Raw genomic sequence first — 15,597 nt, forward strand, 5'->3', positions numbered from 1 at the left:
GCCAAGGTTTGCCTCAAATCAAACAAAGATCCACAATGAAATAACTAAGCCAGTGAATCTACCAGCGAGTGAAAGCACAGCCTTTATACACAACTGACTGGCAAGTGTGTCCTAGCAGAGTGAAAAGGAGGCCTGCCAAGATAGATCAGAGACAAAGGCTCTTCAGCAAATGGCCCAGAGTCTGGTGTCAGTAAAAATGGGAATGATCCTTCTGGTTACATCGAAAGAGAACTCCAGTTTCTGGCAGGAAGACCCCTGGGGAGGGCCGCCTCCTTCCTCCTGGTCAGATCGGGGCTAGACCTCCAGTTACTCACAGCTGCTTGCCGTGATACTGGTGAGTTTCAGTTGCAGAGGTCTAGGCTGTTGGACAATGAACTGGTCACTAGCAGGCTTTAGAGACCTGAGAACAAACCTTAGCCGGGGCATCCAGAACTAAGAGTTGAAGGACCCAAGTCAAGCTGTGATCGGAGAGTTAAAGCAGGCACTTGGGAAGAAAAGCCCAGGGCCAAGCCGCCTACCCACGAGATCACTGTTCTCGTTGGTTCTGGTGGCTGGCGAAGGGCCAAGTGGGTCATGGCCCCAGAACTTTGGTCGCTTGAAAATGCAATGAACTCGGTCAACAACTGGGCCAAACATTCTTCAGGAATAAATAGACTCTGAGGAGAAGAGTTTTGCACTTAGTCACCCCTCACAGTGCCTGGGGCCATAACACCAGACGTTCCGGTACACACGCTGACAGCTCCCTCTGACACCAAGCTGCCAGCCCACGCTTTGTAACCACAGTCAGTTTTCACGGAAGTGTGAAAATAAACCGAGCCCCTTCTTGCTGGTGGCAATCACATATGCAATGCCACAGTAAAATCACTTGAGTGGAGCCCGCTGAATACAAGACAGGTCGTGATCACCCTTCATCATTGATGGAGAGATGTGGCCTGTCCCAGCAGGCGCTGCTCCATGGGGCAATGTCCCGGGGGAGGCTTCAGGTTCCAGCATGCAGTGACCCCTGTTGGTCTGAGTGGCTTGACATCTCTGTATTAAAGATAAGGGCCTCAGTTCTGTGCATTCCATTCTCTCTCGATTAGGTGTTCTCCGGCTCCTGGCAAGCACCAGCGCACTCCAGAGCCCCGTCCTCCAGGCCTGAGTAAGATGGAGGCAGGCAGGAGAGGATATGCGCGCCATGCAGGTCAGGAGATCAGAAGGAAGCTGGCTATGTCCATACGGAGGCGGTGCAGTTCACTCCTCTCAGCCCGTTCCTCACTGGGGGCCCGACTCTTCCCCTGCAGCTGAAACACAAAGGGCAGAAACCAGGGATAAACACAGGCAAAGTGTCCGATGGAGCACTCCACCAGGGGGCTAAAATCAGCAGCCTCCTGTGGCTACCAAGCCAACAATCAGGCTGACAGGCTTTGTGGTTCAGTAGCCCAACTTTCTTGCTGCCCCGGGAAGCCACTGTGAGGCCTCATTAGTACACAGAGCAGAGGGTGTGGGGCTGGCATCACAACTGCCATGTGCACTGGTGCTAAAGGATTAACAGAGGCCCTTTGTCTTCATGTTGATTCTAAAGGGTCTTCTGGGGGGTAAAGAAACAGTGACTCCTTGAGATCTGTGCCCCTCTTTCTCCCCCCACTGGGTTAGCCCCGAAGGGGAAGAGAGACTCTCTCCAAAGGAGTTCTGTGCCGCTGGACAGGCTCCCACTTCTCATTGTTAATTCATTAGTGGTCCCTTCCTGACTGGGGTTGCTTCGGCCCAGAGGTTTGCACTGCTGAGGTCTGACTGGAGTGCGCAGCAGGTTGCAGTACAGAGCTCACAGCAAAGCGGGTCGCAGGTACTAGTCCAGTCCCAGGCAATTGCAGCCAGGGAGCAGATGCCAAATGCTGGGAAGAAATTGTACTGAATGGTGACCAAGAGAGAATGACAAGTTGGGGCAGTAAGGAACCACTGTCTCCTCAGCACAGAGGTGCTTGTTAGTGATGGGCCTTTCGCACGCCCCGCGTCGGGGGACTAGGGCTATACCACAAGCAGAAGGTTCAGACAGGTTCTCTCTTCTGGGAAAAGCTTTCCAACCCGACAGTTCAAACCGCCCCATTCCGTGGGCTTTCCATGCTACCTGCACTCGGTGCCCACGGAGCAGGGCAGGGCTGGGCGCTGTTTTGCTGTTATGCATTTGGGTTCAACGATAAATCAGGAAAAGACTGTGAGGCGCTCAGATGGGACTGGGAGTAGGGGGGCAGATAAGGACCTAGGCTGGATCGATACAGATACAAGACTGTTTTCTATAGCTTAATCAAGGTGCCCAGTGGCGTGTGAGGGAACTAGAAGCTCCTCCCTGCTGCGGACAATTAGCCCGCTAGCAGGGGACAGGGAAAGGGAAAAGCCACAGTCCACACTGACCCAGGCTCCCTTCACGTTCCCTGGCACAGGAAGGGCAGGTCCGACTGTGGGCTTACTTGAACCACGTAATGATGCTTCCTTCAGACCGAGGGACGAGAAGCCACAGGCCGTTGCTATTTTTATCAAACCACAGAGACGATCCAGGAGCCAAAACGATGCCTCAAATCTCAGTTTCTATTTAGGCAACTTCAATTGCTCTGAAAGCAGCTGGCTTGGGAAATGCTTTGGCTCCATAAACACGGCAGCTCCCTGCAGGCTTCCCCTAACCAGCATAGCAGGAGGGCATTAGGAATCCAAGGGGCTCCTCCTTCCCCACTGCTCTTTGCTTTGCTGGGTTGGCTCAATATCACTACAGTGGCAAAGGGGTGTAGCACACAATGAGAGATGGATTTTGTGCTTTGCCTGGGGCTCACCATGGATTCCAGAACCCACCCAGCTGGTAACCAACGGGGGGCCTGCAGAGGTGCTCCAACCAGTGGGGAGTGGGCTCTGCACCACTCAGGAGCTCATGTGCTCCCCCTCCTTCCACTAGCTGATGTATGGAGCAGTGCTCAGTGACTCCAGAGAGTGCTGCATGCAGCACTCCCAGCTCGGGAAGAGGTCTCCAGCCTGTGACCAATCCCCAAAGCGCAGACACTCTAAACACTTGGTACAGGACGTCCGGACTGACGGGGCTGAGCAGGGACCCATTGCAGTGGGGGCTGCTCCGGAGCTCTGTGGGGCCAGGGTTCACTGTAGAGGAGTAAATCCAGATTGCAAAGGTGTTGGATTCCCTGGTTATTCGCATTTGGCTTAAGGAAGAGCAATGGAACAGCTCAGCCAGCCAGGGACCTGGGCGGCAGCAGACATGGCAGCACCCCGCTTCCCCCAAAGGAAATCCCAGAGTGGCAAAATCTGGAGGGGCTTAGTCCAGAGGCAAGTCAAAACGATGCCACGGCAGGCAGAGCGTCCCAAGGATCTGTGGCCCAGCAGGCACGGAACGAGCAATAGAGCATTAGTGTCCCCCAAATCACACAGCATCATTAGCAAGGAGAGCTGCAGAGATCAGAGGGCAGCGGGGGCCCCCAATCTCTGCCCCCACCGCGCTGCTGGGGATGACCCCTCTAGGCGCCAGGCAGGGCCTCAGTTTAAAGTCCCCTGAGCGTGGCGAAGAACCCTATACTCACGTTTTACTGCCAGCAGTGTGTTCCCATGGCAGCAGGCAACAGAGGTCACCAGGTAGGGGTGGGTCTCCTCCAGCTGCACAGGCCTGGGAGTCCTGGTCTCCTCATCCTTCCTTCCCAAGCGCCCGCGGGCTCCTTTCCCCCAGGTGTACACCTCTCCCTCTGGAAAAGAGACATTTGGCTACAGATGCTTTCTCCCAGACTGACCACGAGCTCTGCTGACCCTCCTGTCTCAAGTTACGGAGCAGAGTGCCCTGCCGAGCCGAACAAGCGTACCCCCCATGCCTCTCTCAGAGTGGCCATACGAAGCACGGTGGGCCTGCAGTCTGGAGCAGAGCAAGGCTTAACTCACCAGCAGCACTAACTCCTTAGCTAACAGCTCAAGAAAGCCAGGGACTGCTGCAGAACAGGACACCAGGGCTTCAATCTCACCTGCTCCAATGGCCACAGTGAAGGCATCGCCACAAGCCACCATGGTGACCTTAATCGCTTGGAGTCCCACAACCAGGTAGGGCACACGGCTGGTACGGCAAGTGCTGGTGCCAAGCTGCCCGTGTTGGTTGCTGCCAAAGGTGTAACACTGGCCAGAAGCTGTCAATGGGGAAGACAGAAATGAGAAGTCAGCGACACTCGCCTGGTCAGAAAGCAGCGAGATGGCACCAGAAGAGGCCAGTATTCCAGCGTGTTTCACAGCGCTGAGCACGCTGCCCTCACAGCCCCAAAGGTTCCCAGGCCGACTCGCTGTCTGAAACCCAAACCGCATGGCGCGGGGGCCAGTGTCCCCCCACACTACCCCTCCCAGCGCAGGTTTCCAAGGGCCACCTCCTCACCTGTGACTGCAGCCGAATGGGCTGTTCCAACATCTGCACACACCACTGGCTCTTGATTTAAGGGCCCTGACTGGACACACGTGAAAGTGGGAGCTTCTTCCACCTGATCCCCCAGGGACGGCTCTGCCTCCTCCGCAATCTTATCCAGGCCCAGCTTGTTAAACCTGCATGAGGAGAGCAGTCCCGGGGCTGAGCAAACATCACAGATTGTAGATGGAACTTCTCCAGGATGCCTTGGGCCAAAGCCATCCCGGGCTAGCTGCACTGAAGCCAAGGGATGCTGAGAAACGTACCATTACTGTGATCCAGGGCACATTCTTGCTCTACACCAGAGCTGTCTGCAGCTCCAGAGAGATACCCATTACTGAGCTTCTTGCGCCGCTGGAGACAGGACACTGGGTTAGATGGGCCCTGGGCTGATCTGCTATGGAGACACCTCTGGTCCAGAAGGCAGGGAAACATCCCTCTTTTCTTACCTGTTGCTCCCACAAGCAAGAATCTGGTTCTTCACCGTCAGGACCATGGAGGAGTCAATACCACAAAGGACTTTCTGAGCCTCGTGCTCAGGCGGAAGAGCTACCTGCTGGGGAGAATTATGGGAATCCAGAGTTCCCAGCCCAAGCCGACCTGGGCAAAAGAAATCGTTTAAAGAGACTGTGCGTGTCAAAATACAAACCAAAGGCATTTCCCCGAGTAACAATATCTAGAGGGGTGACTGCAGGGGCCTGGATGCGGGACACATCCAGCAGGGGGCACTGTGTGTAGGGGGCAAGCACCCTGGCTGTGGGGAACTGCTGGGTGCTCCAACCCCAGTCAGTTTCGCACAACAGTTGCCTTCCAAAAAGTGCACACAGGGAGATCAGTAGGGAGGAAAATTACCCCGATCATGCTAAGCAGTGGCAGCTAAAATCCCCTTACCATTGTCCCCTCTGCCCCAGGCAAACACTTCCCCTTCATTGGAAATGGCCAGCACATGAGACGCACCACATGCCACCTGCACAATCTCGTAGCCCAGCAGCGCCTCCACGATCTTAGGCTGGTAGAGAAAAGAACAGCATTAGTCAGCTATGCCCTTTCCCTGTCAGCTCTCTGACTGACACCTTACTACAGCAGATCTGCCTGCCCGGTGGGCGCTGCAGAATGGCAAGGCAAGGTAGCAGAGCTCCATGGATTTTCTAGTTCCAATCCCAGGTTTTACCCCATATGAACAATATTACATTCCATAGTACCTTTTGTCCCAAGGGATCTTAAAGGTGCTTTACAAACTATGTATATACAGCACAAAAGAAAATGCAGCCACCTCTTGGGTAAACGACAGCTGCCAGACAACCAACTAGCACAACAGTTTGGGGAGGAGAAACGTTATGCCAAAGGCAGCAGGGCAAAGCTCTACCCTTGCGACAAAAGCCCATGCAAAGCAGGCAAAACGGGGTTATAATGTTTCACCGGAAAGATCCACACTCAGGGCACTGCACGGAAACCACTAACTAACTCTCCCATGAGGCAGATGGGTGGAAATTCCCCATTTATCTTCTCACCTTGTTTTTCCCCTGCTGTGATAGGGCAGATCTAACACATCCCTCCCATGGGCCTCATCCTCCTCAATCTTCTCAGGGAAAAGCACCATTTGCTTAGATATGGTTGCAGCCACCAATCTACGCTCCTCCACAGCAGCAAATGGGAGGTGTGCGCAGCTCTCAAGCAGAAGCCAGAGGGTAACACCCAACGAAGCAGCGCAAGGGAGCAAAGAGACAAACAGGCCCAAACCCTCATCCCTGGCTGGATTTCACATGCTATCGCCACCAGCCCGCCAGGGTGGGCTGGGAAACAGCCCAGAGAGGGGAGGGGGAAAGGAGAGTGCCTTTACAGCTCCAGCGCTTTGTCCCAATCAGGGACGCGTGGCTCTCCTTTGAACACTGGCTCTATTGAAAAACAAGTTTCCCAGTGACCCGCAGCAGCTGCAGGGCTGAGACTGAAACAGCCAGGTGTGTGATTGGAGGCAGCGGCAGAGTCTGGGACCCAGCCAACAGCAACCACAAGGCAGCTCTCGACTTCACTCGGCATGTTGCAACCCCTCATTTAAAGACATCTTTGTGCAAATGGGGAGGGAGAAGCAGGATGAATAGCAGCAGAACAGAGCTGGGGGAGGGAAGGGAAAGCATCCGGTTCCAGAGCCCGCCAGCGTCATTTGGATGCACACAGCAGGACTGCTGCAAGTCCGCTCAGGGCCTGGGAGAAGCTGGGCACACGACACAGTCCGTATTTATCGGTGTCCCCAGCTCCTTACGCTACAAACCTGTGTTACATCCGTGAAGTTTCCATGCCCCAAACAACCATTACTGCCACTGCCAAAAGTCATGATTATCCCCCTGTCTGGAAAAGCAAAATAAAGCCCTGTTACAGCCACTCACGACACGCCATGGGTCCACACAGCCTGGGGACTAGCTAGGCCACAGACCACAGCATCCAAGCAGTCCCAGCGTCCCTGGGGAGCCCGCGCTGGCTGGCAGACACTGCAAATCCCACACGGATGCCTTGGGCTAGCTGCTAGGGGGATACTGCAGAGGGTTAGGTTTGGATGGGGCTCAGGATTCTTGAGCGAAGAAGCCATAAATGTGCTGGGACAAGTCACCCTACAAGAACTAACACAAACAGGGGATGATGGGCAAAGCACTGAGATAACATTATTCCAGCTGTGTACGCAGGAGCTTCTCATTCAACAGTCTGGAGAGGTGTTAAACACACAGAGCCCTTCATTTACCAGCCACCCAGCCCAGGGGCAGCAGGAAGCGTGGTCAGAGATAGGACAAACACACACATTTGAAGTTTGCCAGTTGCAAATCTGTCACTTATTCCCCTGATCCCCAGCAGAACTGCAAACACACCCGGCTCCCCAGGGGCCATCAGAAGCAGCTCACTGTGCAAACAGTGCACATTCCACGCTGATGTCACTCAGCCAGGCAGCTCAGACCAAAAGCAGCTTCGAAGATGCTTTCATAGAGTTTTCAGACCCTCTCCCCAGGTGCTGCTGAGGACACCTGGCCCTGCAGGGGGCTCACAAAGACTCACTGAAATTGGGAAGGGCTCTCTGCCACATGGACTTTGGGACTAGAGCCCTGCTGGGCATGCCCCGTCAGCAGCTGCACCATCCCATCCGTGCAGGGGGGCGGCACAGCTCACGTCCATACCTGTCAAGCAGGTTGTGAAGAGGTCACCACAGGACACATGTTTGATAGTCACTCCGGACTGGCCTTCCAGGAAGCGGGACACAAACTGAGGCTGGAGCTGCTCTGTGGCCCCTGGGAGGGAGGGGCCTCCAGCGGCACCCACTGGGGAAGCCTGGCAGGGAGAAGCCAAAGGTTCTGAAATGCACTTCGCTTGCAGCTGGGCTTGGGTGAAAAGAACAAGTTAGGGGCAATAAGGCCACCCCCACCTCCTGCAGCCTCAGTGGTGACCAGGAGCAGCCAGGGATTCGCCTGCTCACTGGGGGGGGATGTGGGGCCATGGCATGTCTGGAAGCAGCTGCACTCCTCCTCCGAGACCCTCTGCCCAAGCCCGTTTGCCGACAGTGGCTTATTGCCCTTGGCTGCCACCTGCTCACCACTGCTCACCTCCCACATGATGAGCCTCCCTGATTTAGTGATGCCGGCCTTCTGGGTTCTCCCTGCAGAAACCTGCACCACTTCTGTGTTGAGCATGGGCAGGCGGAGGGGGGCGGTGATTCCGCTGCCCCAGGTGTAGATGGAAGACAGGGGAGGTGGGATTCCAGTCCTGGCTGAGCGAACTCGAACTCCTAGGAGTCCAAATGAAATACCATCACCCCAGCTTGCCACCCCCAGCCCTCCCGGGCAAGCAAGTGACCCTAGCCATACTATCCAGATGCCCACCCGCAGTGGAGGACAACCCCCAGTTAGACAGAGGGGCTAAATCAGCTAGCAAGAACAGGGCCTGGAACCTCTGTCTGAGGCTCACCGGGCTGCAGGGAAGGCTGCTCACAGCAGCTGGCCAGGGCGATGCCAGCAGCAGGAGGGGAAAGTAGCCTTCTACTCTAGAATTTCCAGAGGGTAGATGGGGTGCTACAGCTCTAGCTAGTCATCACCCAGGGACCCTCAATTCCCAGCCTGGGTGTGCTGCAGCGCAGGGGAACTCAGGCTCCAGACAACAAGGGCAGGAAAGCCTCTGAAGGGGCTGATCGAGAATAGCCGCTGAGCCCCACCTGCCTGGGGCTGGAGTACAGGTTCTCCGAGGAAGGGGATTTAGGGTGTGACGTGCCTGAGTTTCATCTGGCAGAGGATGCCACTGATGGTCAGTACAAAGGATTCGCCTTTAAAATGAAGTTCTGCTGAATACACTGTGCCCGGCCTTACCCCTGGGCCTGGCGCTTGTCACTCTTCCTCCCGCTCTGGTGTGGGTCACTGGTGGCACTGTAGCTAATGGCTTCTCAGGCCTGTCAAACCGAAATGCACAACTTCTGACTGTTCACTCAGGCAGCCTGGCCAGCATTAGCACTGGGCTCACAGAGGAGCGGGAAGCTTTATCATTAGGGCAGAGTGAAGTGCTGAGCATGGCCTGGTGCAGGTACAGTCAGGGCAGAGTTTCCTGGGGACAGTTCTTTAAGACCGGCCGGCTGGCTCTCTGACGGCACCATGTCCTGTGTGAGGTCATGCTGGCCCTAGGGTAAGGGTGAGCGAGCAAGTGCAACACCATTCAGCAAGCTCCTGAGACCGGAGGTGAACCTGTCCTCCCAGTGACACCCCTCAGCAATGCACTCTCTCCTGAGCCCCCGGGCTGCACAGCAGCACCAGTGCTGGGTCCTGTTAGTCTGTATGCACGTCCCACAAGCACAGCTGAGATCCCTAGCTGGTCAGTGTCCCTTCCCAGCTCCAACCAAGTAAAGAACTGACCCTCTCAGAGACCTCCTGGGAGCTGTGGCAGCCTCTCCAGCCCCACTCCCCCCTTGCTAGGCCCCAGAGAGATGAGCGCAGCAGCACCACTTGCCTTCTCATTTTGACACTGCCCACATCAGTGTAAAGGTTCAGAAGTGGCCTGATGCAGATGGCCTGGGCCATGATCTCATTCAGCTGGGGCCGTTTGGAAGGGTCCAGGTTGAGCATGCTCAGGATGAGCTGGCGCAGGTCTGGGCTGTATCGGTCTGAGATGGGAGCAAATGTCCCACTCATGATCTTTAGCACCAAGGCGGGCAGGTTCTGGAGAATATGGAAGGAAGATAGACACACATGGTTAGCAGAACCCTGGCTGCTGCATGGGCAGAGGGGCAGGAAACATCAGGAACAATGCAAGGTCTTAGAGAAGAGCACTGCAGGCTCCGTGGGAATGCAGCAGGCACAACCCAATGTGGACGTGTTTCTGGAATTCACGTCTCTGCTTTAGGAAAACCCCAGGCCCCAGCCTTACTGCAGCTTCAAAGGCTCTCTTGAGACTGGCAAGTTCGTAGAGCACACAGCCCAGCGCCCAGATATCGCTCTTCTGGTTGTAGGGTTTCCCTTCACACAGCTCTGGGGAGATGTAGCACGGAGTCCCCACAACCTAAGAGAAAGAGGCACAGATGCGTGATGGCACTCCGAGTCCAGAACCGTGGCAAGGAGAGCTAAAGATCAACACTCATTACAAAAATGACTTGACTACAGCACAAAGGAGCCAGAGTTCTAGGTGAACTGGGAGGGGCATTAGTTTCCCTGCTACTGATTACTGGCCGATGATCTTCCCATGATAAAATTGCTGGAGGATTTACCGTTTCTGACACTAGTAGAGCATGGCTCCCTCTCCCATTCAGCACTTCGCTCCAATGTGGACTCCTAGCCAACTGAGGGGCTCAGATCACCTAGTGATGCCAACCAGATCAGGTTAGATGGGGAAAGAAACTGAGGTATCAGGCAGAGAGAAGATTAAAAAAGAAAAGACAGGACATTCAGCCACCAAGCATGTGTGTCATATCAGCCCGGTCCCAGAAGAGGCTCTCTGGTGCTAACTTCTTACATAGCAGCACTTTCTACCATCTCTGGTTGGCTAGGAGACTCCATCCCAGCCTGCTGGACTGGGACAGAACCTTGGTTATCCAAGACTCTGTCACATCTCATCTGGACTACAGCAATGCAATGCACCTGGGCACAAAGGCAACAGGCCTCAGGAAACTCCAGCTAGTACAGGATGCCACAGTGAGTCTCCTCAGCACCACAGGCCATCATGAGCTCGGCAGGCCTGTCCACCACCCTCTGCGCTGCCTTTCTGTAGCTTAAGAGTCAAGTACAAGAACTCAGTCCATATCTTCAAGGTGCTCAGTGGCTTGGACCCAACATATCTAGGAGCCTAAAGTTTCAGGATGAGGACTGTAGTCAATGACTCCAACCCTCTGGAACAGTGCGACTTTTTACCCCAAGGGCAAAGCTGGTCTGTGCAGGAGGAAGAACTTCCACAAGGCCAGTACCAGACTGTGGAACAAACCTCCCCAGGAACTACGGATCATCCCAACACCCCCCATTCCCTCCCGCTGCAAGTGCCAGGCACCTGCCTCCAACCAGCCTTCTCCAGCACAAACACACAGCAGCAGGGATATTTTTAAATAAAAAACAACAACCAACAACAAAGCCCTACCAAAATGAACCAATCCACACCACACACAACACTCCCCTGGGGACAAGGAGGAGAGCAAGAACAAGCCACATGTGACAGTTGTTTTAAAGCACTATTGGAAGGCATTCAGACACTATGGAAATGAGAGAGATAGGAACTGACAGAATCATGTTCATGACTGCGGCAAGGCAGGCTATCAAGGGAGATTAAGGGTATCTCTACGCTGCACAAGATCTGTTCTTACTTTGGGTTAAAGTAACAGTGACCACGCACCCACTCAGCTTTTAACTTGGGTTAACAGCTCGAGTTAAAGCCTGTAGAGCCGCCTGGGGTTGAACTCCAACTACTAGCCTGTGTTAAAAGCGGAGTTGCTGTGTCTTCACTCGTGTCAAGTATCAGGGCGTAGCCGTGTTAGTCTGTATCCACAAAAACAACAAGCAGTCCGGTGTCACCTTAAAAACTAACAGATTTATTTGGGCATAAGCTTTCGTGGGTTAAAAAACCACTTCTTCAGATGCATGGAGTGAAAGTTACAGATGCAGGCCTCTCCTGGAATTGACACCTCCTCATCTATTATTGGGAGTGAACTACACACACCCTGATTGAATTGGCCTTGTCAACACGGGTTCTCCACTGGTGGGGTAACTCCCTTTTCTTCATGTGTCAGTATATAATGTATAACTGTACATTATAGCACATGTAACTTTCATCCATGCATCTGAAGAAGTGAGGTTTTTTACCCACAAAAGCTTATGCCCAAATAAATCTGTTAGCCTTTAAGGTGCCACCGGACTCCTTGTTGTTTTTGTGTCTTCACTGCTACCCTAACATCAGTGAGCTAACCGGAGTTAGACACCCATAGAGCGGAAAGATTAGCAGCCAGTAATATTGATTATTTACTGACTTGTCAAAATCTAAATCACATTCGCTGATGCAACCCAATCTCAGACCCAATCTCAGGCCCACTCTCCTCACATGGAGGCACAGAAACAGAACAGATCAGATCAGATGGAAAGAACTTCCCCCAGACCTCGGCAGATACGCACCGTGTAGGCTTTGCTCTTGCTGCTCAAGATTTTGGAGATGCCAAAGTCTCCAATCTTGACAATCATGCGGTGCTTGTCCAACAGAATGTTCTGAGTCTTTAAGTCCCGGTGGAGGATCTGTTTGGTGTGAACATGATGAAGGGCCAGTAGGATCTGCACAAAAAAGTGCAGGATGGTGTCTTCGTCCAACAGGGAGTTGCAACGTTTATGAATAAACTCTGCCAAGGTGCCACCTGGGATGGATGGCAAAGGGCAGAAGGGCCATCAGCAAAGGAAGTTTACCAGGGCTGGCATAATCTTAACCAAAAGTAATGGAACTGAGTCACAGTATCTTAACTACACAATTGCTGCTGAATGAGCCAAGGATGTCCAAAGTCATAGAATGCACCAATGGAGCATACCAGCATTCTCTGAATGTAAAGAGAACAATAGCAGCACAGCACATGGGATGCAGGACCAGCAGCAGAGGGGTTAATGTTAGCACCACACTGTCAATGGCAGTGCTGCCTCCAGGGCTCAGCAGGCAAAAGAAATGCTAAAACCATACATATCAGAGCACTGTGAGGAAGCAAATGTCAAAGGGAGAACAAGATAAGCCTGTTCTGCATAGGGAAATTCCCCTTGTTAAAGTACCCACATGCTACTTAAAGGGGCCATGTCATGTAATGCAAGCCCAGAATTCAGGTTTTGTATGAAGCAGTTTTACAGACCCTAAGGTAAATGTTTTCTTGATTCCAAATGGCAAGGCAAATCTTGTGTTTATTTGAATTGACACTGCTCCAGGCAGCTCTGCCACTCCAACACTGCTGCCCAAAAGGGAAGCAGACAACAAACAGAAGGGAAACGGACAGAACCCCCGAGTGAAGAGTAGAAGGGAACACACAGATCAGTGATGACAAAGATATTTTTAAAACCCTTTCCGCTGGGATAAGCGCTAGCAATGCTAATAATGCAAACGTATTTTACAACGTTTTCAAATAATAGGATTTTCAACGTGGCCAGGTGACGGTCCCTTTGAACAACAAGCGTATGTTATCCTGGGGACCTCCAAACCATTTCCACAGCAGCCTTACATGGGATATGCTACAGATAAGGAAATAGGTGACAAAGGACAAGAGTGAGCACCTCTTCCAAGGGAAACAGCCTTGCCAAACAAAAGTCAGGCCTGTCTCAAGTACCAGGGACATTGCTGGATTCTCCTCACCTTCAGAGCACACAACCTCCTGCTTTTATGGATGCCTTGTACCAAGCAGCTCTATCCCCAGCCCATGCCCTTCCTAGCCAGTGTCCCACCTGGTGCATACTCCATAGCAATCATAAGAGCCTTGTCTTCCAGGAAGTTCTCGTAATATTCGATGATGTTGGGGTGATTCAGGAGCTTCAGCACCTGGCACTCATTCTGTGCCGCCAGCCGCTCGTCCTTCGTCATCTGCTCCACAGGGATCTGTTTAATGATCACTAGCTTCTGGTCAGCCTTGCGCAGACAGAGGTGCACTATTCTGTAATAGCACAAAGCAAGGACAGTTTGCATTAAAGGGGAGACCAGCCATGCAAGAAATGGGATGGGAAGTAGCTAAACAAGGAAAGGGGTGACCAGGCCTAGAGCCAGAACGAGTGATGTGAAGTGGAAAACAGCACCAGATGTTTTCCAAATGCATGTGTCCAAAAACCAAGAGACACAAGCAACACAGGAACCATTTCACTTCCACTCCTCCCCCAAACTACAAGAGGAAATAAATGGAGTGTTTAGAGCACAGAACTCCAGGGCTCCTTCCCCAACCATGACACTGTCCTCCTGCGTGCACCTAAGCAAGTCACACCTGGTCCCAGTTTCCTCACCAGTAAAATGGTAATAATAGTGATTCCCCACCTCTCCGGAGGCAGTGCACTGAGTTAGCGATGCAGAGTATTATGAAGACGCTAACTGGGAGCTCTGCTCCAGTTACGCATCCCCAGTACCTTTGGACTAAGATGCTCGGCTCTAGACATCTGGCCCCAGGAGCTTTATCAGTGAGAAACACAGGCCTCCCACTAGACCTAGCAGACCATGGTCTGTTATCTGCCCCCAGCCCACCCCCCCACGCTCCCCTATCTGCCCCCAGCCCATCCCTCGCGCTCCGCTATCTGCCCCCAGCCCACCCCCGCGCTCCGCTACCTGCCCCCCAGCCCACCCCCCACGCTCCCCTATCTGCCCCCAGCCCATCCCCCCGCGCTCCACTACCTGCCCCAGCCCACCCCCCGCGCTCCCTATCTGCCCCCAGCCCATCCCCTCGCTCCGCTACCTGCCCCCAGCCCACCCCACGCTCCCTATCTGCCCCAGCCCATCCCCTGTGCTCCGCTACCTGCCCCAGCCCACCCCGCGCTCCTATCTGCCCCCAGCCCACCCCGCGCTCCGCTCCCTGCCCCCAGCCCACCCCCGCGCTCCGCGATCTGCCCCCAGCCCACCCCTCGCGCTCCGCTCCTGCCCTCCAGCCCACCCCCGCGCTCCCTATCTGCCCCCACCCCACCCCCGCGCTCCGCTGTCTGCCCCCAGCCCACCCCCCGCTCCCCATCTGCCCCAGCCCACGCCCCGCGCTCCTATCTGCCCCTGCCCACCCCCGCGCTCCCTATCTGCCCCCAGCCCACCCCCACGCTCCCCTATCTGCCCCCAGCCCACTCCCCGCGCTCCGCTGTCTGCCCCGGGGGCTCCCTCCTGTCTTCCGGTCCCTGATTGGCTGCGCCGGGTGCGGGGGAAGCTGCCGCATCATCATGTACCGGGGCTCAGCCCAGGGTGTCCCGTCCCCACATGCCACGTGGCAGCGCTGCCGCCCCCGGGCTCGCGGGAGGGGGTGTCTCACCCAAAAGCTCCTCTCCCCACCACCCGGATCCGCTCGTACTTCTCCATCACCCCCCCCAGCCCCGGCCCGGCTCCCCCATCTCCATGGAGACACTTCCGGGCTCCACTACGGCGGCCGCGGAGGAACATTCCGCCGCGTTCTCCGCACTGGGACCCCCTCGCTGCGGATCTCGCCCGGGATCGCTGCAGGGGGCGGGGGGCAGCAGAGCCGTGGCCGCTCACAGCAGCGGGGTGGGGAGCCCCGGGGGCACCACGAGGGTGCTAATGGCCCCAGGGTACTAGAGAGACCCAGGGAGGGCACCCCACGGCTCCCAGTGCCCATGGAAGGTGCCCCACAGCATGTCCCCCAGCTCCCAGGGAGGGTGCCCCATGTCCCCCAGCATCCAGGGAGGGTGTCCCATGGCTCCCAGCGCCCAAGAAGGCGCCCCACTGCCCTCAGCACCCATGGAAGATGCCCCACAGCTCCCAGGGAGGGCACCCCATGGCTCCCAGCGCCCATAGAAGATGCCCCACAGCCCCCAGCGCCCAGGGAAGATGCCCCACAGCTCCTAGGAAGGGCACCCCACAGCTCCCAGCACCCATGGAAGGTGCCCCACAGCTCCGAGGGAGGGCACCCCATGGCCCCAGTGTCCGAGCTGGGGGAAGATGGGCTCAGGCAGCGATGCCCCCGGCGGAGGTGCTGTCAGCCCCAACAGTTCAAAAGTCACAAGTCAGGCCCCAAAACTCATGAGATTGGCTTT

At 55.0% G+C, this 15,597-nt stretch overlaps 1 protein-coding gene across 6 annotated transcripts; it reads right to left on the minus strand.

Moving 5' to 3' along the window:
• Window positions 1-64: 64 nt before the first annotated feature.
• Window positions 65-14,912, minus strand: NEK8 (NIMA related kinase 8). Of its 6 annotated transcripts, none has more exons than XM_039507399.1 (15): window positions 14,859-14,912; window positions 13,315-13,520; window positions 12,022-12,254; window positions 9,800-9,931; window positions 9,383-9,591; window positions 8,752-8,831; window positions 7,996-8,177; window positions 7,573-7,723; window positions 6,681-6,757; window positions 5,303-5,420; window positions 4,861-5,011; window positions 4,385-4,548; window positions 3,987-4,145; window positions 3,558-3,716; window positions 65-1,283 (listed from the first exon to the last, which is right to left on the minus strand). In XM_039507399.1, exons 1-15 carry the CDS (start codon window positions 14,903-14,905, stop codon window positions 1,255-1,257), a joined length of 2,097 nt encoding a protein of 698 aa, XP_039363333.1. In that variant the 5' UTR covers window positions 14,906-14,912; the 3' UTR covers window positions 65-1,254. The 6 variants fall into 6 exon arrangements, with proteins under 6 accessions (XP_039363333.1, XP_039363337.1, XP_039363335.1 ...); XM_039507403.1 differs by having other exon boundaries at window positions 14,776-14,896; XM_039507401.1 differs by lacking the exon at window positions 14,859-14,912 and adding an exon at window positions 13,981-14,079.
• Window positions 14,913-15,597: the final 685 nt, after the last annotated feature.

Source organism: Mauremys reevesii, linkage group 20 (genome assembly GCF_016161935.1).
Source record: "Mauremys reevesii isolate NIE-2019 linkage group 20, ASM1616193v1, whole genome shotgun sequence".
Classification (NCBI taxonomy): domain Eukaryota; kingdom Metazoa; phylum Chordata; order Testudines; family Geoemydidae; genus Mauremys; species Mauremys reevesii.